We start from the raw sequence: 27,252 nt of genomic DNA, 5'->3' as shown, positions 1-27,252 counted from the left end.
AGGAAGAGGAGAAGCTCGTGCTCGTATTGGACAATATTATAATACAAAGTATTGCAGACTGGTATGGTAACGTCACAGTGCAGTAGCATAAATATTTACTGTACACATTAACAGAGAGGCTGCAGACCTCGGCGCAGATGCCTTTCCTAAACATTGGAAGGGCGTTGGATGTTGCACTGATAGGAGTGTTATCAGTGAAGGACTGCATCTGATAAGCTAATACAGTTCAAACCGGCATCTGGTCCTCTACCTACTCTATATACATCAATCAGTTTACTTCATAACTGCAGTGGCGATGCTGAAAAACTTCAGTGTTCTTTTAAGAAGTGAAAGAGGTTCAAAATGTAGTGAAAATACATCCAGTGTGAGTCTAATTTACATTTTTCATCTAAAAAGAAACCTAAAAACAACAAACTGTGAAAAGTCTCAATTCAAGGTGCGACTGAAATAAGGGAATTAACATTTGGTGAAATGTCATCTTGCTGTCTGACCATAGAGTTTCATCTTCCCTGAAATGCTTCGTTCACATCACACAGTGATGAAGAGTCATTTTCACAGTAACATCTGCTCCACCGCAGTCCAGCGTATCTCCCCACCGGTGACGATCACTTCCTCCATGCGTGCGTGTGAAACCCAACCTCCCGCCTACGTGTGTCTTCCCCTTTTATACTTCACTCGAACCTTCTCCGCACACTGTGCTGACACTTCGGCTGTGGTTCAAGAGAGAGAGTAGGATAGAGAGAGAGAGAGAGCCTTCCACTCTGTTGTTGCTGTGCTTAGCTGTGATTTAGAGTATCAAGTGGGACTGCAGCCGCTCGGCTGCATGATGAGGACTCTCTCCTGAGTTCGTCCTTTGACCCTCCTGGACTGAATTTGGACGAACCTGCTCTGGAATGAGTCAGAAACTCTCCATCTCCTGGAAAGCCCTCTACAAAAAGCCCTGTCCAAAAACAAAGGTGAGGTCATTCATTAGTGATTAAACTTCCAGATAGGGGTACGGTAATAAGGTAATAGTTCCGTTCCTGTTCTCTTTGCTTTCCTTTTCGTCCCCTGTTGAGATGTTTAGAAGACTAAGACAACGTCCCCGGAAGCGTGTGCCAGTACCGCGAATAGAATTAAGCTATACCGAAGATGATTCTGCGCAGTGTCCACGACAGAACCACTGATACAGCAGGAAATTGTTTCAAATAGTGAAAGGAGAAATAGTGGAAATGCCCAGGTATGTTCTGGGAAGAGACGGAGAGTGATGCAACGCTTTGGAATTAGGGAGGCAATCTCTGAAACATAAAATAGAATTAGTTTCACTGGTTTGCTTGGAGGAGGAGTTTTGACACATGCCTTCCACCTCTTTAGGGAAACAGCTGCAGTTTTGCTCTTATAAAGCCTCGCTAGTCTGTGTAATAACAGCCAGGCTGCGTTCAGGTTAACGTAATGTTAACAAACACATAGTTTGGTTTGACTACATGAATAGACAGGCTGAAGTGTGGACAAGCTGTGTGGAGTGGGTCGGGATTATAAGATCAGATGAAAGAGCGATGCTTTGACTTGATCATAGGAAAATGTCAAGACCTTTCTAAAGCAAAGCAAACTTTTCACCCAGGCTTTTTTTATGAGGGGAAGACCCACTTGTGACTCGTCAGAGCCAGACTGATGACAAAACAGCAGCTGATGAGCAATCACAGAAAAGGTTTACTATTTACGAGATTTCCAGCAGAGTCTCTCCAATCCCCATGACATAAAACTGGTCTGCACGTACACCCCAATGAAGACACACGACCTTGCAGGCAAAACATTATCACTCACCAAAGACGGCCCGCCTCTAAATGGCTTCTCCATTATTGAGTTTGCCGGGACGGCCGAGCTCTGGTCAGGCATTAATGGCATTAGATGCTTCCTGCTGAGACCCCTAAACGCAGCAGGAACAGGCCTAAACGATAGAAGACAGCACGGGGAGAGCGGCTGCTGATGACAGGAATGACTGTGGTGACACGGATCACGAGCTGGGCTTCACGATGCAGAATCAAATCGACATAAAAGCCAAGCGATGGAGGGCTCGTGTGAACTTACAGTGAAAATAGCAGCCGTGTTTGAATTTACAGGAAGGAATTCAAGTGACCCACACAGAGAAGAGACTTTAAACCAACTTCTGATGACATTGACCTCTGTGGGAAGTCTTTTTTGATTTTTTCCCCCATGTTTGTTCCAATTGTTTTGCTCATCTATATTTTAGATTTAGAACATTTTGATTTTTTAAGAAGCACAGACTAATATCTAGGAAGTGTCTGCCTGGCAGGTGGGAATTACCCCAACCGATCTGAGATGAGCTGGGACTGACTGTGCATTTACATCCTAAATCAGGGAGGGCGCTGATTGATTAATTTATTTAGGGCATGACGGAGCTCACATTACTCATCCCTCAAGACAGAGTAAACACTTAAATCCCTCTTGTCTGGAAGACACGCTGCAGGCTGGCTCTGCTGTTGATGTCTTATGCTTTTGAGGTGATTGTTTATATCAATTACTATGCATGTGCGTGTGTGTGTGTGTGTGTGCACGCTGGTTTGTTCCTAAAGTTTTCCTAGAGTGACAATGTATACTGTTACTGGATGTCAAGTATAATAAAATACTCACTCTGCGTATTTAGTCTGTGCTTCCCTTCCCCGTCACTCAGACCGAAACGATACTTGACAATTAGCGCCACAAATTCCAGACAGGTCGATGAATAGCTATATCAATTGAAAGTATCGTGATCAGGTAGGAATCATCTGATTCATCCAGTCCACAGTAAAACCAATGATCTGTTCCCATGAAGGATGTTCCCATTGCTGTGTGACATTTTCTTGTCACACAGACCGATGCGCCGATGAAGTGAGTTTTGCAATCTCGTCATCTGTGGTGCGACGTGTTATCATCAGGAAACACGAGATGCGTCTTCAGTGAGGGGGAAACTTCATCTAGCAAAAGTCTGCTGAGCTCACTAAACTATGAAATAGAATGGAGAACACAGAAATATGCACAGCGACGTTGACTTTTATGGAATAACCCGAACAAGATCTTGTTTGTTTTTCCAGGTGAATTTCTAATCATCAAAGTGAAAAAGAAAAGTTTTAAAAAATGGTGAATGCCACAACCACACCTTCCCGATCTACCGCAAATGACACAGAGTGTGTTGAAATCGGCGACAGCGCCATCAGCGACTTCCTGATGTCTGTTTACATCCTGGCTTTCATCTTCGGCTTGATCTTTAACGTGCTGACTCTGGGCCCCATCTGGCAGCAGATGCGGCGGCAGAATGTTCTGGGCATCTTCCTGCTCAACCTGTCCATCTCCGACATGCTCTTCCTCTTCACCATGCCCCTTTGGATCAATTACTACCGGCAGGAACACAACTGGCAGTTCGGAGTCATCTCCTGCAGCGTAGCCGGCTTCTTGTACTACTCCAACATGTACATCAGCATCTACCTGCTCTGCTGCATCTCCGTGGACCGCTTCCTGGTGGTCACCTTCCCGCTCCGCTTCAAGGCCCGCCTCAAGTCGCCCTACGCCTGGACGCAGTGCGCCACCGTTTACGTCGTGGTGGCTGCGCTCCACGTCATGGTGCTGGTCAATGACAACCTCAAAGATGCACACGATGACATGCACAACAACGACCGCTGCTATGAAACGTATCCCATGGAGACGCCCATCGCCTTGTTCAACATGCTGAGGGTGGGCTTCGGCTTCCTGCTGCCCCTGCTGGTGTTGGCTTTCAGCTACTGGAGGGTGCTGGCCACAGTGGGCCAGAGTCCCGGCTTGAGTCCTCAGGCCAAGAGGAAGGTCCGCCTGCTGTCCTATGGCGTGATTGGGATTTTCTCTGTGTGCTTCGCTCCCTACCACGTCCTTCTCCTCGCTCGCTCCTTGGTCTTCTACCTCAGCGAGACCAAAAGTTACTGCCAGTTTGAACAGAAGACGCACTTTTATTTCTCGTGCGCGCTGGCTCTGTCCAGTCTGAACTGCGTGGTCGACCCTGTGCTGTATGTGCTGGTCAGTAATGGAGTCCAGGAGGAGGCGAGATTGTGTTGGAGGAGGCACAGAAGGACACAGACGGAGACAGACTGTGCTCCGAATAAATTCAACAGGGGGAATCAGAAATTTGATTTAATGTGAAACGCTTGTGTCTATTTTCATGTAAGCGTCAATATATTGTATATTATTATGCATAAAAATGCATAAACACGCTTTTATTTCCAGATTTAATGAGTAGGAAGATTACTTGCATTCCGTGATAAACCCCTTGAGTGCCCCTTCTCATCACAGCCTGCACACTGCGGGGGGAGGTTGGTGCATGACATGCATGTCAGAACTCTGGAGCTGGTTCTGATTCTTCAACGGCAACAATCCTGGGCTCATTGCTGGATTCTGCCGGGGTTGAAGAGAGCTTTATTTTTCTACATCTAATTTATCTAAGGTTATTGTGAATGTGATATTGTGACCCCGGTGCAGGAAATGATGCATTAAATCTAAAGCGGATAATAATAATATGACTTGGTGTAAATTCAAATAAACCAGTGGTTTGAACAATCGCTCGGGTTTTGTTTGGTGGAGAAATGTTTGCAGATGGAAGCACATAAAGGCGATCATAGACTCAGCTAAGATTTATGCTGTGTATCAAGAGCCCTCTACACACACACACACACACACTGGATTTTTATTCCCACAGTTGTATTTGTTGTTAATATATATGTGTATACACACACAGTGTATATAAACTTGCACGAAATGAAATCTACAGTTGACAGGCTTGAGCGGGGGAGAAGGATGAAGAATCTAAGAAAGATATGAAACAGCAGACAGAGCAACAGGAAGGAATAAAGTCAGAGGGGGACTGTGATTCAACGGCATTTAGGTTGTTATTGCTCTGTTTTGTATTGGATTGCTCATAAAATGGTTTTGTCATGCATCGCATCGATTGATATTTTCTGAGGGAGCGTCAATGCTTTGCCAGCTGAGCTCTTTGCATTTACCAGCATGAACCCTGAGGTGAGCGCCGTTTATTCAACCAGCTCTGTACTCTATAGATGATGAGCAGTCAATCTGACTGGCAATTATAAAATTAATGCATGGATTATTTTCTTTTGTGACATGTTAATCCAGCCCATGATGAGTCTATACTGTGAGAGCCATGCTTCCATTCCAATGTTGTCAAAGACCAACTGTTGTCTGTGTAAACCAAGCCTGATATATCTGACTGCGTTGTGCCATAGATGTCTATTCTGGTCCAAAGGCTGAAAAGGATAATGAATTAGCCACATAGCTGGGAGCTACGTTCCTTCGTTGTGATTACTAAGCGCACTTCAGTTTAGCAAATGTCACATTAATCATTCTGCATCTGTAAAAAAAGTCACCAGAACTTCACAAGTGTTGATCACCAGAGTAACACGGCCCAAAGAGACAAAGGAAGATTTAGTGTTTGGAAAACAATATCCTATAATCTCTAAATCTACTTAACCTTTAAAATAGATGAATCTAGCAAGTGGGTAGATGAGAACGTAGGGAGTGATGGTGTGATGAGGGTTGACAGAGAACATTCTAAATGAATATCATATAATTAATGAAGATTCTATGAAGACAACTTTCCAGATGATGTCAAAATCTTGCTGTATTTATTATAATAATTTTTTTAATTATAAATTCAACAGGGTTGAAGAAGTACCGCTTCAAAAAGCCAGATTTGTTGCATGGCATTTGAATCGAGGTATTAGAGGCGTATTCTCTGCAGAATGAGCTAATGCAGATGGCAAGCAGATTCACTTACAAATCGATATTGCTTTTCCTGCTCCTGGTCCCATAATGCCAGGCTGGACTAATGGTTTGTACACTATAAGATTTCCTAAGATGTTTGGTGTCATATGGCGTATCCTGAAATCCCCACCGGGCAGACGACCACCTTACCTATCGAAATAAATATTAATGAAACCGCTGCTCTGCCTTTGTTTACTGTAAGTCTCTAATGAGCAAATCTTAATAATCAAAAATAAAACCAAATGCATGCCCTGACCACGAACCGCGATTAGGTTTTCATTAGATTTAATATTTCATTAGCTAAGCGATAGGGAGTATATTCAATTATCATAATTCACAGTACTTTATTCAATTTGTATGTAAAACACTGGAACTGCAGCATGAATGATGCCCGAGTTAAATTCAATTGCTTTATCTCAACAGGCCATAAATGTTTTGTTTTCAAAGATCTTAATCCGTTTTCACTTATTTATTATATTTGCATATGTTGTGAGTTTCCCCGGCTTCTTCCCACCACCAGAAATATGCAGCTTAGGTGAACTGGTGACCCTAAATTGTTCGAGGTGTGAGTGAGTGTGTGTGTGAATGATTGTCTGTCTCTGTGTTGCCCTGCGATGAACTGGCGGCTTGTCCAGGGTGTACCCCGCCTCTCGCCCTGTAGACTGCTGGGAGAGGCTCCAGAAATCCAGTGACCCGGATTTCAGATAATGCGGTCAGGAAAATGAATGAAGGAATAAAAGCATAAAGACAATAAAAAAAAATCCAACACTTTATTTGACTGACAGAAACTAACAAGAAATCAACAGGTTTTTTTTTTGTTACACTTATCCAATTGAAATACATGCAGTGTTCATTTGATTCTGCTGTGCATCACATTTAACATTAAGTACAAGATTATGCAGATTATCAGTGCCAGGTATTTGACCGGTCACCCTCATCCATTTATAGTGACAAAAACTACATGGATTTTTGTTTTTCTGAATATGTAGATATCATATTTGTAGTTCAGTTTTAGATAGAATGAGCTGGCCTTCTTCATATTTACAGTATTTTTTTTTTTACTCTGATACTTTAGTAACATACTCATGACAGTAATCTCATGTATCAGTTTTTATTTTACATACCACATAACCTTCTCCTGCTGTCCTTTCTGGATTCCGAAAAGCCTTTTTATTACAGTGACCAACCATTCACTGTAATATATGACATATACAGTACTTTCCTTCAAATCAGATTACTTGAGCTTTAACTGTGGACTCAAGGCTCCCTGAAAGAGAAGAATCAGGGCAATGTGCTGAGCAGACAGCACATCTGATTGTTAGGATAGAGGGGTGCTTCAGCTCATCAGCTTTCATTATAGCTACACTTAGTTTTTTTTCTTTTTGTCTCTGTCACTTTGGCTGACTTCAGAAATAGTGTTTTGTTTCTTTTGTACTAAGTGAGTTTGCTGTCTGCTCTTCACACATACTTGACTGCGTCTAATGCATTGTCACAATGTCTTTCATTAAATAGTAGAAAGCATATTTTTTTTTATGATCTCCAGTACATGTTTTTAAATCTGAGAAACTCTAGACTTCAGTGCTTAACCCTCTGAGGTTTGTGAATGCAATGTAGGACGCCGGACTGACGTTTTGCTTTTCTCCCCATTACTTTTGTGATCTCTAAAATTCTTAGCCTTTTTTATATTATCATTTGATTATATTAACATACGTACAGCATGTGTGCACAAACATGTATTACATGCACAGATGTTACATAAATGTGTGAGTCAAATGATGAAAACTAAACCATCAAAATAGTGGGAAATGTAAATATCACCTTAAATGATCTAATATAATAGAAGTTTTGTGTAATATAAGAAGCATGCTATATATTAACAGTAAGAGTTTTGAGCAGACATCTAGAAGCAGGGAAAAATAAAGTAAACTAAAATCATCCTCGGGGGAACTTGTTCATTAGTTGACCATTTACTCGTTAATGTCCTGCAACCATTGTAGTCATTCCTGGCAACAGCCTCCGGCATACGTTCACGACAGAACCCTTCAGCCTGAGGGTCTGTTTATGCCAAAGCTGCCCACATCAGTAAAATAAAAAAGTCAAAAAAATAAAATAAAATCAATTGAGATCCCGATGGATGGCTTAGTCTGTTTCATCATTTAGCTAAAACTGAAGCCTGATCTGTCTCTGGTAACAAAAACGAATTGGACGAGTGCAAAATGATGCAAAATGCATGAAATACTCTGAGAAATGAATGTTGAGTAGTTGACTTGTTTTCTCTTGGGACTCTTAGATATTAACCATGGTGCCTGGGGGGGCAGGTGAGGTGTGATCAGACATTAAATCCTGGACGTCGCTCTCTCCATCACGTCCCTCTGGCTGGGCTGACAAGGACAGAGGTAGCCTCTCAGGTGCATGCGCACCTTGCTGTGCAGTGAAGCGTAGATGAAGGGGTTGCAACACGCAGAGCTCATAGCCACTAAATGGCAGCAGATTTGTAAGATGTTGACATAGCGCTTGTCTATGATGAGGAAGTCCGGGTCCAGGTCCAGCAACAGATTCAGCACCTGCACAGCGAGATGGAAATACTTATTTTACATCTTATTGCAAACACACCACGATGCCAAACACCATGGTTTGGGGTATATGTTTCTGGAGTTCCAAGCCATTAATGGCCATATTTGGTGGAGAAGGTGGAGCTATGGATGATATGATTTGCTATTCCTGTCCTGAGTGCCTCTGACTCAGACCTGAAGGATACCAGTTCATTATTTCCAAGGCAGTGATGCTCTCCAATATGCTTTACTGCATATTTTACTAATGATAATTGAAGAACAACCATCATCTTTTAATCATTGAACACAGAACTGAAAATGTAACATAATTAGAATATGTTAAGTGAAATAATAAATTAAGTGAGAAGAAAGACCGTTTTCTCCAAAGCTGTTTTTTTTAACGATGCAGTTCTAATGCACTTCTGCCCCCGGCCTTATTTTATAGTGCACATATAAAATGTATAGTAGTTAGGGTTTCCTGGGTAAATTTAATTACAATAAATCTGTAAAGTACAAATAGAATACTATTTGGAACTCTTGAACCTGTATGCACTTTGCATGAAACAATCAGGAAACGTGTTCATTCATTCATTTTCTTCCGCTTTTTCCACTTTGCGGGTCACGGCAGTTGCTGGAGCCTCGCCCAGCTTGCTATGGGCGAGGCTCATTTCCCCAGTAAAGCACCCCTTAAACACATCAGGCAATCCCCTTCTATGTAGTCGATTAGTGGTACAACAAAAGTGTTCTGTTGTCTTCTCCCATTAATACGATGATGAAATTCTAACCTGCCATGATTTTACATGGCTCATTGTGGTGGTAATGAAGTTTTTTTGGCACATGATGATGACCTGCTGTTAATAATGCATGAAGCTAAATCCTGTCATGTATGATTAAAGCTCCACCTTTTCTTATGAGGTCACTACTCAATCAGTTTTGTAATTATCAGATACACAGATTGAGATCTCCCTCCCAAGGGCAGCTCCCCAGTCCCGGTTCACGGAACAAACCCTGTGGTTCATTCTGAGGCTTCTGGTTTGTATGCACCAATGTGGATCGATGGTAAACTCGCCTGCAGGGGTAGCCAACACAGCGCAAAGGCCAGCACTGAGGCCACCAGGAGGGAGAAGGTCCTTTTCCTCTTTTGGCTCCAGAGCTGCTGGCCGTTGGATGGCTCCCCCGGTATCGAATACCGTTTCAGACTGATTGAGATGGCGCAGTAGGATATGCTGACAGACAGCAGCGGCATCATATAGGAGGCTATGAGAATGAAGCAGGAATAGAGCAGCCTTAGACTGCCACTGCTGGGCCAGAATTCCTCACACACAACCAGGTCAATGCCACTGGGTCGCAGGTCGACGAAGCGTGTGTAGAGAGATGGCGGTGCAGCCAAGGCCAGAGATAAAAGCCAGATGCCCAGTGCCACCATACCACAACCCCACACAGAGATCCTCCTCCGTATTGGGTGGGCTGAGACAAGGGAAAATAATGGCACCATATTGTGATCATTTTAAAATTCTGTTCATTAAAATAGTGGGTTTAAGAGAGACGTGCCATCAGGAAAAAAATAAAAAATCTTACCTACAACAATGTAGCGATCCACGGCGATGGCAGTGAGAGAAAGCACCGATGCAAACACGGTGGCACATTGTACCAAGGGGACTAGGTGACAGAGGGGTCGCCCAAAAGCCCAGCCATGGCTGTCGAAGGCATAGGACACTGTCAGCGGAACACAACTCAAACACATCAGCAGGTCCCCAGCTGCTAGGTTACCAATGAAGAAGTTGGTGGCGTTGTGGAGCTTCTTGTCTGCCATGATACAAGCCAGCAGGAAGGAGTTCCCAACCCCTGCCACAACCACTATGAGGGAGTAGAGCGGCACAAAGAGGCACTTGAAACGCAGAAGAAGCTCCAGTCCGACAAACATATCCAGGGGGTCGCTGTAATTTAGTCCTTGGCTTTGACGACCATCAAGTCTGTCTAGTCCAGTTTCCCGACTGGTGTTATTGGTCACATCCATGGTGACATCCATGTCTCTAGAGGCCAACCTAGATGAAAGCATGATCACCAATTAGTCAACACACTGCAGGAATACAAATAAAATCAGCTAGTATTTGAAATTCCTTTGTGAGCACATGGATTAAAAAAAAGCATTTCCTGTTCCATTGGGAATTCACTGATCTACATGCCACTTACATTTCCTGAGATGTAAGTTGTGTCAGTGAACATTTTTATTCATCGCTGTTCACAGTTTCACTCCATCTTTTCTTTTCTTGTTCAGGAACAGTAAAAAAAAGGTCTTATTGTTGTTCACCTTGAGAATTAGGCAGATACACCACAGATTAATTAACTGTTTAACAGAGAAACTGGTGTCAAAGGTGAATGTTTTCAAATGCAGGTTTTTTAAGGTGGTTGGCATCAGAACGCTGTAACAGCAGTTTAAATTTCAGTGAGTGATAATTTAAAATGTGTTAATCTATATGTATCATTAGACCTAAAAGAAGACCTGATGAGAACACAAGTTTACCATGAAAACACCCCCCTAGAATGCATCATTTTTGGTCTAACTCAGTAACTTTGTGACATTTCTCATTTGATGCCTCACTGAATTGGCACAGTTTCAGCTAGAATTTGACCTTGGTTGCAAGTCTGTGACATAAATATTGATACTGGTGTTTCATCCACCACTTGCAAAAAAGAAAAGCTGAGTTTCATAAAAAGAATGGGCATTTCTTCTATAGTGAGGAGAGCAAGCAAAGCTGCTCAGACAGTGGATGATAACGCTCGTGCAGGATTTGTATCTGTAAACGTGTTTTTCTGAAACCTTTGTAGATTTTTGTTATACTGTAGCAAAAAGCAAAAGTCTGAGGTTAAAAATATTATATTAGCAACCCTGCTACAAATAAATACACAAGACATCCCAAGGTAACAGAGGATTTTAGATGCCATTAGATGTTTAATTCAAAATATAATTCAAATACAAACAGACTGGTAGGTAATGTAAAAAAGCCGAAAGCGCCATTCAGAGAATTCAAAGAAATCTCTTTGATTTCTCTGAATGGTGCCAGCTCCCTGAAACAACTTAGACCCCCTTAGACAGTGACTCACTCAAGCACATCCACAACCCGTCACTTTCCCAGACATGTCAGCAGAGAGAGATACTAAAGCAAGGAGGAGATTCAAGAAGAAGGAGCAGAGGTGGAAGGGAAAGCTCCCTATTTACCAACCTACATTCTAATCCTCACATGAAATCATGAATTTACTTCTATTCAAGTTCAACAAACGGTCAAACAAAGGTCAAAGCCATAAATCATTTTGACTACATATGTACCTCTTTGTCTCTCTTACCTCAATATTTCACTTTCCACTAATTGCATAGTCAACCCCAGGACCCCTTGGTCGGCGTGGGACCCCTAAGCACCTGTTAGACTTGCTTATGGTTGGGCTTGACTTAAATCCAGCTGTCTTTAGGTGGTTTCAGGCTCAAAGTACACAAACGCAGCTCAATGCATCTGTTACACAATGTCACTTAAAATATTGCGAGGTTAAAAACAACTTCTACCTTGCTGGCAGTTGCATATTTGCTGGCAGGGGAAACGGTAACATGCATAAAATTGTCTAAGATGAAAGGTGCGTGTACTTTAAAGGCCCGGACTGCTGAAGCAGCCAAGAGACGGAACCAATTTGGGGCAGTGATTCTGAATGGCACAAGGCACATGCTTGTGGAGAGGGAATCATCCACGTGTGAACTGATTTGTGACTCATTTGGCTATACAGTAGATGCTCACTCAGCAAAACCCCATGTTGCCTTTTTGGGGGGGGGGGGGGCATATTGAGGTGCATTGGTCGTTTTGAAAGAATTGAAAAGTCCAGGCTGGTCCTGGTTTTAATGTGAGTGTCTGAAATGTTGGTGTTTTTTGTTAAACTTCAGGGCTGATAATCTGCGCCTGGCTGAATGCTATTATTTGATGCTGACCCTTTCTCCAAAAGTCAAAGCCAGTCTAACAGGATTGGCTGGTTGAAGTAACACCCACAATTTCTGCCAAGGAACAATCACAAATTTGGACGTGAAAATAAAGTGCACTGAGGAAAAAATTCGGGCAAAGGGTTTTGGGCTGTTTCATTGTATTAGTTTGAAAGCTAGAAGAAATAAGCTGTGTATAATGACAGACATTATTTTGGATACCCTCCACAAATGCATAGCCTGGAGACACCAGATAGAGGAACCCATTGTAAATCAAGACACAGCAGCACAACAAAAACAGACAGAGAGGATGTGGAAGTGATTCCAACAGAACTGTGCTGCAGACAATTATCACACACCTAGTCTTTGCATCTAATAAATATATTAATCATCATCATCATCATCATCATCACCGTTTGTCTTTATGTTTACATAGCAGACTGTCTGTTGCTATGCTCTGTGCATGAATAGAAATCCATATGTTTCTAAAATCAGAGCCACAAGTGTGTTTGACCATGTTCGCTGTTTCGGAATGTTTCTGTATTTAGTTGCACATATATGGAGCATGTCTGTGTTTTTGATGCCTTTGTGTGTTGTTTGCAGGACATTTCCTAAAAGCTGTTTAAATGATTTGTGCTTTGTTAAGAAGAAGAAGAATATTTGAAGACAACCATAAAAATAATAAAAAGGAGCACGTCTGTTTCCTATTCTGCTACTTGTCCCACCCACCTGTTTCCCATTTGGAAAATAGGTTTAAATGTGGGATAGCACATATAAGTACCCGCAATATGTCGGAGAAGCTGCTCTGATTATGTTTATGCGCATTTCAAATAATTCAATAATCGCAGTTTGTCATTTCAAGATTTTCCAGCAAACAGTTAATATGAAACATTCACAGACAGAATAACAAACATTAGGGTTTAAAATTGATAAAAGCTGATTCTTTGTTTTCATATAATAGCAGGCACCTGCTGCGTCTTCGCCTCTCTGCAGCACTGCTGAGCTGATGCTCCTTTGAGAACTGTGATTTTTCAAGATATACGCAGCTATTTGGCATTTATACTACTTCGGCTATCTTCTGCTTTTTTTTTTTTACTGTGATGCATTGGTGCCGACATTAATTTCATTTTTTGTCAGACGCTACATTTATTTCAATCCCCCATTATGCTGATTAGAAGATGTCATTTGTACAAAGTAATATTTGCCAATCGGTAACTTTGAATAGTAAATGATCACAAATACAACAGGCAATTTGTAATTTATATTATATATTAAATTACAAATGGCCAATTATAAGCATGAAACCAAATGTAAAGAGGAAAAACCGCGATATAAAATGTAAATGTGTGTGAAGTGTGAATGTAAATGCATGCAGTGAATTAGCCAGTCTCTTACCTGACGGATGCTTAAAACTGGAGACACAGAGGGTATCCCTGCTTGTTCCGTCTTGGTCTCAGCAAATCAGTTTCTTTTATTCTTCTTTCATTGTTGCATTTTCCCTCAACTCGCTTTCCTTCCAGCTGTGGATCTTAAATCTCTACTTTGAATGCTTCACTTCACCTTATATTCACGACCACAGCAATGAGTCAGGCAGAGAGATGATGGTGCTTCACTCAGCGCCGAGTGAGAGTGACAATGGGGGGGAGGGAGAAAAAAAGGAATTCAAACTCAACCTCTCTCCCTCAAATCCTTGAAAATAAGACTGCCTCCCACCTATTTCACACACACACAGACACACACACACCTACACACACAGCGAAGACCCCTGGAGCAGCACTGCGGAGACACAGCGTGTTCTATTTGCATGGAAGCCTTGCTTGTTTGCTTGCAGACTCTCCCACAAATTAGCAAATCATTTTTTTTTGCCATTTTGGCTCCGGGTTGAGGAGGATCATGCAAATGCACGAACAAAAATATTGTAGCTGCATCAACAAACTAATTACTGAGTTGCAGACACACCGCAGACAAGTTAAGTAGAACATAAATGCATCTACTTATCCTGAACGCTTTGATTTACCACACAATCTACACAGCACACTTAAAAGCACATGTTTGCACAAATGGTGACATGTATTCACAGCAGGCAGCGCTTTTTAATGTAAATTATCCTTCCTTTGCCTCCTGTAATGTAGCACCCTCTCAAAGAAGCCCTGGTGACACAGTGGCAGCAGCAGCTACGATCAAAGTCCATCCGCTGATATTATATTAATTATGATTCTTTTTTCCGTCTACTGATGAGTAAGATCTCAGACTGCTGTACATATATTTATCTGTTTTCCACAGCTGTCAGTAAAATTAGATGATTGTATTTTTTTTCCCCCAGTAGGTTTGAGAATGTGTGAAAGTGGGTGTGTGACTACGTGACTTTTAGTCAAATTTCTTTGCATGTCTAAGTGCAGCTGCAATTTTTAAGCTGTGAAGCCAAATATTTGTCAGAACAGCCAGCGCTGCAGCGACCATACATCTTTTCCGAAGTCATTCAGATGCACATTGGGGGAAATCGTCAGATCTTTAATTAAGCAATTTTAATGAATGTTTTTAGGTTAACAATGCACCGATGTCACAACATTGGGATGTTGTGAAAGGCATCACCCGTAGCAATGAACCTGCAGTGAATTATGATCACAATCTATGAATTTGTACTGAGTTAATATGCTTTTCTTTTTACACAAGGCAAACACATCCCTGGTGAAAAATTGCAACACTCCCTGTGTGCAATAAATCAAATTGTGGCGACCCATGTTGTGGTCTAAAAACGAGTTTTCAATCACAGCAGGGAGCTGCTTTCTGCAGCCTGAAATAGAAATCACAAAAAGGAGAACACAACAACAAATTAAAATGCACAGCAGTGTAGAGGGAATTACTTTGACAACTCAGTAAATATCAAAACACAACAAGAAATCTGAAAAACAACAACATATAAGAAACCCGATTATATTAACGTTGGAAAATGTAGGTACCTGCTAGCTCGTAAACTGAAATGGTAATAAAGCAAGTTCCTCCGGTTTGAATATTTTTTCATGCAATCATGGTTTGATCTGATGTGTATTTGGACTGTGTTGTTTGAATCTGATTACAATCTTAAAGAAATCAGTCTTTAGTGTAAATTTTAAATGCTTGCCAATAAAAATACATTTTTTGAGACGGGACTTTTGCTTGTTTGATTGGTAAAGAAAAAAACGTGCCAGCCTTCCAACCACCATGAAATGTTTTTTTGAAGACTTTGCTTATACACGATTAACGTACCGCAGGTTTGATGAACATTAAATATCAAACTGAGATTGTTTTCTGTCAAATGAACATTTATGCACATAGTATTCATATCATTGTTACAAATAATACAAAATTATTCCACAGGTTGGAATTTGCATTTCTTATTTGTAATGAATTATTTAATACATTTTTGTTGCAGTTGCGTTGCTGTTGTGTTGCTATGGTGATGTTATAAGAGCTACCAGAATGCTTGTTCACAGCAAGAAGGAAATGATGTTGAAAAAAGGCAACAGCATCATCAACACAGGGAATCAAAGTAATTTGCTGCCATTGTACTCCAGCTAAATCATGGAGGAAGGCCTGCTCAGAAAAGTGTTTAAAACAGCGCCCAACTACAAACAAACCCTTGGATTTGGGCAGCTTGGTGCTCCTAATGCATGCAATGGTGCAATGGTCATGAATGTCATACCAATTGGCACATATTTATGTGCAGCATTAGTTAAGATGATGTCAATTAGAGTATCATTGCCAGCTTTAGCAGAGTTTATTCTGCTAGCGCTGTCGATAAGCTGGGAAAGGTTCATAGCGTCACAAACCTTCTTAAATGATTCAGATTTGTCATTCAGCCAATCCAAGTTTAAGTCACCAATTAAGATCAATTCACAAGTTCTTTAATTAGACAATAAATCAGACAGGCTAGTGATGGATTCAGTTGTGGCTGAAGGAGGCATGTAACAGCCGATAATGGTAAGAGGAGCATTTGCTACCATTATCTGGACAGCAAGAATCAAAACATGATTGCAAAACATAAAAAGGCAAAATACAACATCCATTTTATTCTGTTGCAATATGTCCAGAGAGTCTTTTTAAAAACAATCATGCTTGTAATAATTTTTGAATTGTTTATAGGCAGAGAGTTCCAGGACCTCATTCCTCGGAACATAACAACCTTCAGTCCAGTCTTACTGCTACAATCTGGACGCGTGAAATCACCATATGTATGGAATAATTAAATGTAAGGTAATGTAAGGTAAATGGTCACAGCCCTAAAAGTTGGCGCTGTTCATATCTGGACCTTGAGTTCAACACTCATTTTGGTGAGCTATTATTGCAACCAATTATTTCTCAGTGGTGTCTCGTAGTGATGCTGGAGTGAATACTGTAATTAGTGTAATACAACTCCTCTCCTCTCCTCATCTCTCCTCTCCTCATCTCTCTCTCTCCCTGTCTCTCTCTCGCTCTCTGACAGTATAAAGAGTTGTCCTGTTACCATTTGTTTGAGCAGAAGCTGCAGAAATTCCTAAAAGCCTCTTTCAACCATCAGGCTGCTATTCAGAGGTTCTCATGAAATCTCCCTCTAACAGTGCCAAAGCCCTTCTGATGGACTTAAAATGTCACAAATCTGCTGAAAATGACTCCTCACTATGATACATACTCCAGTTTTCACTTATTATTAAATCGTTCAGGTGAACAATGGTTTAACTTGTATTGAGCCTTGTACTTAGCGATGACGTATGTCATGGAGTAACTCAACCATTTTCTTGTCAAAATATGTGTAGGGATGAAGATGAGAAAATATTAAAAATGCAGAGTCTGTTTTATTTGGAGAGCCAATACATCATGCAATTAATTTGATATTGCCGTGGGCTGTTTTATCGGCTGCCCTAGTATAGATAGTACCGGTAGATGTATCCTCTGCAGATGCGTCTACTGCCATCTGCTGCATGCCAGAAAAGAAAGAAGAGACCTCACTGGGGTTTCAGCTCTCTATCCAAAAGACAAATGAGCTATTGTTTAGATTAAAGGGAGGCCAAAGTTGTTGTTTTTTACAAGAAACACTATGTCTTTGTCATCTGGGAGCCCCCCCCCACTGTCAAGGGTACTCTTTGCTCGGTGAACATCAAACTGGTGGTGATGTCAAATTTGCACCAGAATCAGCATTGCATGTTTTTAGTTCCTCAGACTAAAATCCCTCAACGAAATAGTCGCTTCCTCTTTAATCAGACATGTAATAATGCCATTAACATCCCCATTTACATTTAAAGACCCAATTATTGATAATGGGTAAAGCAAGGTCCATGTTCTTATCCAAGCACATCCCTCTTGGCTGGCAGGTTTTTATCAGCTCTGCCAGCACATCTGTTTGTTTATCTCTGAACAAAACTACACAAAAGAGGGATTTCATGACAATTAAAAAGAAAATGCTTGCAGTGTTGGTTATGTGGATGAGGAAGATTGGAATATGAATCTGTAGTGTGCAATATATTTGCAGTATTCAGAGAGGGGTGGAGACATCGCACTCCCACTAGAATGTAGCTGAGTCATTCAAACGGATTTCATCTGTGAAGGACAAGAATTTATATCCAGATTAAAAAATATAAAACAAAATAAAATAGATCCACAGTCAAGGAAAAGCATGGTTTTGACAATAATTCATATACATATTTCTGTTTAATTTAATTTAATGGTCAGTATTTGGTCATTAATGGTTTAATTATCAACATAGGATATTCAGGAATGTGGAAAAGCAGAATTAAATTTACAGACACACTCGTCTTTTTGCTGCTCAGCCTCTAAGAAAGCTTGACAGACATTCTAAATCAGGTGGAGTGTCTCTCTTATTCATTTGAATAGTTTTCCCTCCTCTGGTCGCTGGCTGGGAACCTGTAAATGCCACTTGCAGACAAAGGGCAGCGCAGCACAGTCGTGCTGTGCAGGCTTATTATTATTATTATTATGGGTGCTACACAACCTTGAAAGCATTCCACCTGCATATGAATGTGACAAATAAACTCAACTTGAACTTGAACTAATAATAATTAGGTAAAAAGTAATATTAATTCATATATGGTCTGGAATACTTTTTCAGATTTTTCCTGCCTCTCTTGTTCTCTGTCCAGTTATTTATCTGCTGTATATTATCTAAAATACATAAATAATGCAATGTCTATGAATATAAGATTAAACCACGAGCTCACATAAAATCATATTTTGCATGACTTTTTTGTTTGAATTTTCCAAAGCTAACAATCAACTTCACAAATGCACATTACATGTATTACATTTTACATGTATTGCAATAATATATATTCAGAAGAATGAGTACAAATATATTTAATCACTCAGCAGCTTCCTTGTTTCTCTAAACTTTGACTGTTGTCATACGAAAAATCATTGTTGATGTCTGGTCCTTGTATTTATTTAGTAATTATTAATAAATGTCTTTAAAATCAAATTTAATGAACAAGTTATATTTTTTCATGCATTATTAAATAGAATATATAGTTTATGTATGGAATATATTTGGCATGCAAAATATTTCATTTGTGATTATGTATGTATGTAATGTAATACAAATGTATTATGTTAAATTAAAAAGGACAAAATAATTATTTTTACACATATGCATGTAAAACAAAGAAACAAACATGCACACACACACACAAACAAAGAAACACATTTGCACACACAATGAAAAGCCAAATATCTACAAATGTCCATTATTATTTCCATAAAAAATAGAATACATTAAATTGCTATTATACAGTGGACAAGTTCAGTTTTTTGAATGTCTGATATCATGTGAAAACGTTATTACCAGACGGTCGAGGATAGGGCCGCTCTGCCTAGGGCCAATTGGATTGCACTTATCTTTAACGGTGCGGCCGCTCTCCTTCTCAAACTAACTGCATGAAGTCTCATAATGATGATGAACTGATGAGAAACTGCTTGTTCAAGCAGGAGGGAAGAATTATCAGCCATGGAAGAGACAAAGGGACAGTTAGATATACAGCATGTGGCGTGATTGGCTAAAACTTCTGTGACCAGATGCAGCTTTTTACTTTTAATTGTAGCTTCATAAGATAGATATTAACAGAGACTAAAAAAAAAAAAAGAAATGGCTAAACTTTAGACGGACCATTTCAAATGGATGGTGGTTGAATAAATGGTAATTGGAGTTGGTAGTTAAATCTTGCCGTACAGCTGTCTGTAAGCTCCTGGGTTTCCTGCGGTTGGTGCCTGCTTCCCAGTAAGCTTCCTTTTATTTGTAAAACTCATAATAACTTTGTGAATGATGTCACTTTTTAATCCCAAATGTTTGAACACAACCTGATTTGTCTCAATCCTGAAGAGGCGGAGGCAAGCTTGGAGGATAAGTGTTATGCAGGGGAAAAGGATTACGGCTTCTCTATTTCTGTCCTGCAAAGCTGTTTAACAGTCTTACCCTCGTGTGTCAGAGACTGTGAGAATGGAGAGTCTGCTTGCATGTCTGATAAGTGCGTGGCAGAGAAACTTGTGTGACTGGACATATTCAACATCGTTCAAGTGCCATTCTGCTGCAGCTCTTCATTGCTTTTCCTGATTGCTCTGACCTGTTCTTGCATGGACTTATCTTTCCTGCCACGCTGTCGAGGATAGTCATTGGAAACCGAAGAACACACTGAGGCTCAACAGAGACACTAGTGAAATTAAGTTACGGTTAAGATGTTGGTCTCCATGCTAACGGCCATGTATGTCATGGTCAGAGTTGTAGAGTCGGTAAGATGATTAGAAGCATGTATGGGAAAAAAAAAGAGTAGAATAGAAGGTGATTATTTCTGGTTATTAAATTTTTAAATGTACCACTTGTGTTAGGCTCGTATCTTTTATTGATTTCCATCATGCCTGTGGTATGTTTGATGTTTGCAAACATTTACATTTTGAATATAGACCCTGATGATTCGCATTATTTTTGTTTTTTGCTGAAACCATAATATTGTAGTTTTCTCACCCATTAGGTTGTGTTCAGTATAAGTCGGGTTTATTTACAGTAAACAACATGAAAATGTGAAAAACGTATTGATAAATCAGAAGGTCAGCGTCAGATAGTGAGCATATCTGAATATAGTTATTATGAAGATTAATCAAAGCGTCAATATGCAGAATCTTTCTCATTGAGTAATTATGCCATATATAGAATCAAATTTTTTTCTTCTACCAGATCCCCAATAGACAGTTTAAGCATTGCATATTTAGCAGAGTTCGATCCGAAATCTTTGACCAACCTGTATGAAAATGTTTGTTACGCATATAAACCACATAGAAGTCAGAGATATTTAAATATGATGGCTTTGAATTAACTTCTGTGTCACCCTTGAGCCTCTTGTTAGCATCCTTAACCTTTAATCCTTAATCTTTTCTCGTTCAGATAGGGATGCAGTTCGGCCGCCAACAGGATCCTGCCCCGTACATGGTTTCCCAGCTTTTGCCCTGGCAGGTTCTCTCAGTGTCTAACAGCAGGAAGAGCAGCAAAGCAGACAAGGTTAGTTTTACACACATATTCTGTTCTGCTCTGAGGACATCCTTTCTTCTGGATATTGAGTTGCTGCCACGGTAACATTTTTCATGGACATGAGATTCTGAGGATTGCATTAGAGTAACCCTTTTAGAAATGTAGATTTAGCCTTACAGTGGTAAATGCCAGTTGAATATTTATTCATTCATTTGCCTTTTCATCCCTGTTTTCAGTATCCTGATCCCGAGCCAGGTCAAACTTTCAGCAGTCAAGATTGACTCTTTGCTTATGTGTCTCAAAGGAAATGAAAGGATTATGATGTATGTTTTGGTGACTCAAACAGCTCCAGCAATTGGTGTAATAAAATAAAAAAATATAATGTTATTAGTTTTTTTTCCTGATATGTATAGGAAAAAGTAAAAATGAAGAACCTTAACAAAATTCCTCTTACATTAGTGAAGAAAAATAATAACAGATAAGTATATTATATGACTGTAACTCTTTTAATAATTATTAAGAATCTATAAAACTATTGAATATATACACACTATAATGTTATTACTTGTTTGGAATTTCAAAGTGCAAACCCAAAAATGTTCACCAGCTTGGGTACTTTGATTAATTTAATTTAAATAAAAGTAAAGTAAATAAGGAGGTAAAATAAAAATAGATTTAGATTATTTTAGATTTAAATGTGGCTTGAGAATCCAGACTATTTCATATGTACAAAATTAAAGAAACACTGACCTAAAAAAGCAATAAAATAAAGTGACATTCAGATGAGAGAACAGTCGCTGGACAAAGAACTGTTATTTGGGAGCTTAAATGCCATGGAGCTGCTGTGTGGGAGTGAAATAAGACACGCAGCCAAACTGACAGGAAGCAGGTCCCCTGCAGGCCGCATGCCTGAGCTGTAATCCCAATCAAGGAGATTTGTGTTTGAGATCATCACCCCAGTATTAAAGGAGATACACACACGCACACGCACACACACACACAGGTACATTACACATTCATTCGAAGGCGACTGCACATTTTGAGTAGCAGAAGAAGAGCACCCGTGTGACAAGCTGCTGGCGTGTCTCGTTTGTTCTTGTCGTGGCATGAGAACAATTAGTTAACAGTTTATCTCCTGAATACGATTTTGTCTTTGATAACTGTCATACCTGATTTGTGAAATATGTTTTATGTATTTGACACAGCTGTGTTGTTTTGCTTACAGTTTGATGGGCTCCGGAGAAACAGCATAGGGGTGTATAGAAAGAGTAAGTTTTATAATTCATGTAAGCATATATTTTTCTGCCACAATAATCCTGATTTTAAGAGCGACCAGGAAATTTTTTATTAAAATCAAGCATCAAATCCAAACGAAAAAATAGCCCACTTGTCTCAAGGCTAATCTGTGCACCGTGTGTTTGAACTTAATCATTGCTGCAGACTACGTCTCCAAGGCTATTGCATCTGCCAGCCTGGCTATACCCTGTTTCCTGTCGTGCTCAGACTCCAATGCCGGTAATGGCACATGCAACGCCATTCCTGTTCCTCCACTGAGCCCCGTTGAAGTTGAGAAGGCCGCCGCCACCATCCAGTCGCATTTCAGGAAGTTGCAACAAAAGAAACACAAGAACAGCAAGTAGAGGGAGGCGGGGGGCAACATGTGAACAGATATTGTATATGCAATTATACATCCATTCAAGTGTTAAAATAAAAGAGCAGATCCTGGATTAGCCAATATATATATTAAATAAACAATAACATGCAGTAATTTAATACGTCTGATTTGAATACTTGTAAAAACTCTTGTGAAAAATATATATGAAGGTGTTGTACAACATGTGGGAGTGACTGACCAGTGTTCTGAGTGTATAAATATAAAATAAAATAATTTACCAGTGTAAATTCTGTGAGCCCGTGTTCTGTTTCATTGCACCAGGATGCCTTCTTAAGTTTATATCAGGTTCTACATCATATTATTTGCACCAAATTCAAGCGCAACACAATAAAAAAGGACAAGTATGGAATTAAAATACCTCCCTATAAGTCTTGTCTTTTTGGGCAGCATGGTGGCACAGTTGCCTCACAGCAAGAAGGTCTCAGGTTCAAATCCAACTTGGGGCCTTTCTGTGAGGAGTTTGCATGTTCTCCCTGTGTCTGCGTGGGTTCTCTCCGGGAAGCCGGAGGAACCCAGAGAGAACAGCATACACGGGGAGAACATACAAACTCCTCACAGATAGGAATTGAACCCGGACATTTTTTTTCTGTGAGACAACAGCTACTACCCATTGCCCCACTCACAATATTGAAAATGTAGACAATTTACAGCTACAAAATTATTTTCTTCATTACACATATTTGCTGACATCTCAGATCGCATTATTTTCAGGTAAGCAATAAGCCTATTTTCAGAAAAAGTGAAAAAAAATTTTTTTATCTGAAATGCTACACAATTGTGAAAGAATGAATAATCTCCATCACAGTTCATAAAAAGATAGCTTTATTGCACAAGGTGTTGAGTACTCTTTTTGGGGTTTTGTTTGTTTTCATAGAAAAGAAAATGTAGAGTTAAACACAAGCAATTGCAAATTGAAGCAACGTTTCCCCATAAAAGATTGAGGAACTTCCTCTGCATCTTTAAAATTCTTAATTTCAACCCCCTTCTAAATCCATTTCACCATTTTCATTTTCGTTTTATAACCACCAACATTTTCAGAACATGCAGTGCTGCCTGAAAAACAAACAAACAAATGGAAAAAAACCTCCCCTCAAAATTAAGGAACAGGTAAAGTAAGAAAAAAAAAGAAAAAAAAAAAGAAACTTCAAATTAAATGAATAAATAAATAAATAAACAAAACAATGCAGCAATTCTGTAAAACAAGAAATCAATATCGTTAAATATGCATGGTCCAATCTGAAATGTTTTAACTGGTACATAAATGAAGACAAATAAGATGTCTGTATAGTTCTAGTTTTTCTTCTGTTTCATTACAACTTTAGATCAAAGTTTACATTGTGCCCTGGTTTCTCGTGAAGATGTCGAAAATAGTACTCATTTATACAAATCACTTTCCTATGTACACAAGTTTTCTGCCATGGAGTAAAAATTCCCTTGTATAGGTGGGCTGTGGCTGGGGGTGGAGTGAGAGGAGAATCTTATTGGTTGAGCTGGAAAAAGGCTTGGGAGAATCAAATCGACAAACTGAATCAGTTTGAAGAGTTTAAAAATTACAAAGTGTTTGTGCATACTTATTTTCCACCGTTGAAATCGAGATGAGTTCATTTTAAGGGGCTTATCCTCTTATAATAAACTAAGGGGTTGGACAAATGTTGTGCTTTGAATTTGTTAATATTAAGGCCTGAATCAGTCCCTAAAACCCTCAGCAAAACACTTGCAGCACTGTGTACTTCATATACGTGTGGAACTTTATAGTATAATAAAAACACTTTAAATACATTCTAGTAATAGTTTGGGAACTTGTGTTGGAAAATATATTTGTTTGCTTTATTGCCATTTAGAGACAGAGACATAATAAATCTGTCACACAGGTGCAAGATTCCACAACCACAAACATCCACTAATTCAATGTTTTTCTCTTGTTTCTTCAAACTGTACAAAAGTTTAGACAACAATAAGAGAGGGGAAACATCAGCTCTAGTTTGGTAACTTTTTAGGATAAGTTTAATTTGTTAAACTGAATAATAATTATTTATTGTACATGACATAAAGTTATTAGTCGGATCAATGATCTCAAGTAACCCTTGGCAAGAAAGCAAATAAGTATATTTTCAAAACATACTATGATATTTTATATGTTGTTGTTATTCTGTTGTTACATTACAGAAATATGAGAGGGTGGAAATTTCCTTAAAGTTGTACAAAACATACACTGTGAACAAACTGGCAGCTGATACATATTTTTACAGCCGAGACGACTTCACTGATGAACCGAACCGGGGGGGGGGGGGGGCAAGTTATGTTATCGCTCCATTCAACATCCAAACAAGTAGATTACGGAAGCCTGGTTGCTCAAACGGGCCTCTTGGTTTTCACCACATATTTTCCCCAATTTGAAACGCCAAGGCCAAAAACGAAAAGAACAAGAACCATTATAATAATGAAAATGTATTCCTCTCCTCTGGATTAAACATAAGGGATCACATATAAACATCTCAATGAGCAGATCTATTTTTGACTGTGCGGTTGGGTTTAATTGGCCAGCAATCCCAGATTGGGACTCGCCGTGACACAGATCAGACACCGAAAGACTTGTCTGGTCTGTCTGTCTTCGTGAACACGGGTCGGGTGACGCGATGAGTTTGTGAACACACCTTTGGAAGGTAAAATACAACATATTACAACAGGCTCACTATCTGTATAGACCGTCCTTGATATACTGTTATCATTTTCAACATCACACTTTGGGCGCTGAGCCACAGACCACAGTTAACCAGCGACACAATCTCACACTATAGTTGGAGTCAACTGTGCTTGTGCCCCCCCCCCCCCACCCCCAGCTGCTAGTCGACGCAGCTGGAAGATGTAACACATCACAAGGGGTTCACTGTTTCACTCTCAGAACCTCCGCTACACCATTTCTCTTTCTTTCACGCCACTTCCTTCTCCTATTCATGCTTTCGCTACCCGTTTAATATTCCCTCTTCTTTTTCCATCCTTCCATCTTGAGGTCTTTCCTCTCTGAGCGATTGTCTTGTGATCTTTAATATATATTTTTTCAATTAAAACAGCTTTTATATTTCTATGCTTTTTTCATTATTCATATATTTGTTATATATTTGAATAGAAATATATATGTACATACTTTTGAAAACAAAACATATATCATATATTTTTCTTTTTTCCATTGCCCTGATGTTACGTTTGACAATTTGCAAAACATTTGGAGCAACTCTTTTCATTTTTTGGGAACAATCTTTGTTATGGGTTTCAGCTTTGGAAGAAGAAATGGGGGGAGGGGGGGGCTTGACGTTAACAGATACAGTACCATGCATAAAGCTAAAGTAAATCTCAGTGAGGTGAAGGGAAATGAAAACACATCGCTTTAGATTTGAAGACCACTGAAGAAAAATCTAATCCCACTGTCAGTCAATTCTCCATCTATAATCTCTTAGTCACTGTCCATTGATTAACTCAAGATCAATTGCATTTGTATCTTTCATACATACATTTTCTGTTTGTTTGCAATCAAGCCATCGTCGAACATCAAAAAAGCATTTCTGCTGGGCTGTGCATGTTAGGACTCTTCCTCTTCCCTCCAACTAGCCAGTAGGCCAGCATTGGGTGACACTATATGGATACGGGGGGGGGGGGGGGGGCTGCGTGGATTGGGGGTGATGGTGGGATGGGGCAAAAAGGAAAACAAAGACCTATTATAATTGTTGACCTATTGTTGTTCTTATCAGCTGTATCTTCTCTCTTTTGAGGATAATGCCTCCGCAAAGCAAACCTTTCGATCACACTTAACAAAGTTCAAAATGTTGGAACAAATTAGGATTTGCGTTTCATCGTCGTCAACGTTTTTGTCCCGATTCACCTTTCGCAGGTATAGAATGAAGAGTGGGGGAGAGGGAGGCGGTTCAGCTTTGACACAGACGTCTGCTGCCCTTGAGGCCAGAATACAGATTTGAAAAAGGTCCAGCGTGTTGGTGAGTGTGTGTATAAATATACACACACACGCACGCAGGCTGTCAAGGTTTCTGTCAATTGGAATCATTCTAACTTTTGCTTAGTGCACATGAGATTATATTATATCAGAAAATTAACAGGAAACTATCAGGAATACATTGCATTTGTTTCACATGATGCTGCGGGACACTTCTGTTCCTCCTCTGCTTCGAGTCATCAGTTAAGACCACTAAGCATCCATCCATTGCATGAATGAGAAAACCTCCTTGTCTCACAGCCGGTTCTGAGATGACCATCCTTCCGTTGCCTTCAGCATGAATCCATGATGAGGCTCGCCCCCCTCAGAGCCAGTGTAACACCAGCATTGGCGGTTAATGCATACAGTAAAAGCATCCTGCCGTAGCACAATGCTGTGATAGGAGCTCTTCTTCCATCAGAGACCAGAAAAGGCATGTATTAAAAAATCAATAAAGGACTTGGTTCACTCTAGGGCTGTCGTTATCCAGAAAACAAGACGTTACACTTGGAAAGCATTTTGTGCATAAGTACTGTGTCCTTATCAGAAAATGAAAAAAATGACAAAAAAAAAATTATGAAGAGAACAGGTAAAATCATTTATGTTTTGGTAAGTGTGAGGAAATAAGAGATAGAGAAGGATGACACTAACCATAGAAAGCAATCAGGCAGAAAGAAGGCAAACCCCTGTAGTGTGGAGACACGACTCTGACCCCTTCTTACAGTAGTATCAATGGGAACCCAAGCAGCCCCCTGCCGCCTGACACAGCGCAGCCCGGGCGGGCGGGGTCAGCTGTGCATGTGTATATTTTTC

General features: G+C 40.0%; 2 protein-coding genes across 3 annotated transcripts; one reads left to right on the top strand and one right to left on the bottom strand.

Annotated features, from left to right (window-relative positions):
* The first annotated feature begins 724 nt into the window (after positions 1 to 724).
* gpr184 (G protein-coupled receptor 184) lies at positions 725 to 8,136 on the top strand. Of its 2 annotated transcripts, none has more exons than XR_011105700.1 (2): positions 725 to 956; positions 8,072 to 8,136. XR_011105700.1 is itself a non-coding variant. In XM_068745138.1 (2 exons), exon 2 carries the CDS (start codon positions 3,115 to 3,117, stop codon positions 4,144 to 4,146), a length of 1,032 nt encoding a protein of 343 aa, XP_068601239.1. In that variant the 5' UTR covers positions 725 to 956; positions 3,072 to 3,114; the 3' UTR covers positions 4,147 to 4,937. The 2 variants fall into 2 exon arrangements, 1 of the variants encoding a protein (XP_068601239.1); XM_068745138.1 differs by lacking the exon at positions 8,072 to 8,136 and adding an exon at positions 3,072 to 4,937.
* si:dkey-202l22.3 (7 transmembrane receptor domain-containing protein) lies at positions 7,098 to 10,362 on the bottom strand. The gene is made up of 3 exons (XM_068745137.1): positions 9,912 to 10,362; positions 9,403 to 9,800; positions 7,098 to 8,345 (listed from the first exon to the last, which is right to left on the bottom strand). Exons 1-3 carry the CDS (start codon positions 10,360 to 10,362, stop codon positions 8,118 to 8,120), a joined length of 1,077 nt encoding a protein of 358 aa, XP_068601238.1. The 3' UTR covers positions 7,098 to 8,117.
* Between the last annotated feature and the right edge of the window lie 16,890 nt (positions 10,363 to 27,252).

Source organism: Brachionichthys hirsutus, chromosome 11 (assembly GCF_040956055.1).
Source record: "Brachionichthys hirsutus isolate HB-005 chromosome 11, CSIRO-AGI_Bhir_v1, whole genome shotgun sequence".
Taxonomy (NCBI): domain Eukaryota; kingdom Metazoa; phylum Chordata; class Actinopteri; order Lophiiformes; family Brachionichthyidae; genus Brachionichthys; species Brachionichthys hirsutus.
Note: the sequence above shows the minus strand (reverse complement) of the source record. Positions and strands in the feature narration are given on the sequence as shown.

Bases quoted from the DNA above. Each gene is read 5' to 3' on its own strand.
- gpr184 (XM_068745138.1), top strand. From the start codon at position 3,115: ATGGTGAATGCCACAACCACACCTTCCCGATCTACCGCAAATGACACA.
- si:dkey-202l22.3 (XM_068745137.1), bottom strand. From the start codon at position 10,362: ATGGATGTCACCATGGATGTGACCAATAACACCAGTCGGGAAACTGGA. The intron at 9,801-9,911 runs GTAAGATTTTTT...CCCTTGTCTCAG, and splicing joins GGATCGCTACATTGTTGTAG to CCCACCCAATACGGAGGAGG. The intron at 8,346-9,402 runs GCGAGTTTACCA...CTCGCTGTGCAG, and splicing joins TGTGTTGGCTACCCCTGCAG to GTGCTGAATCTGTTGCTGGA.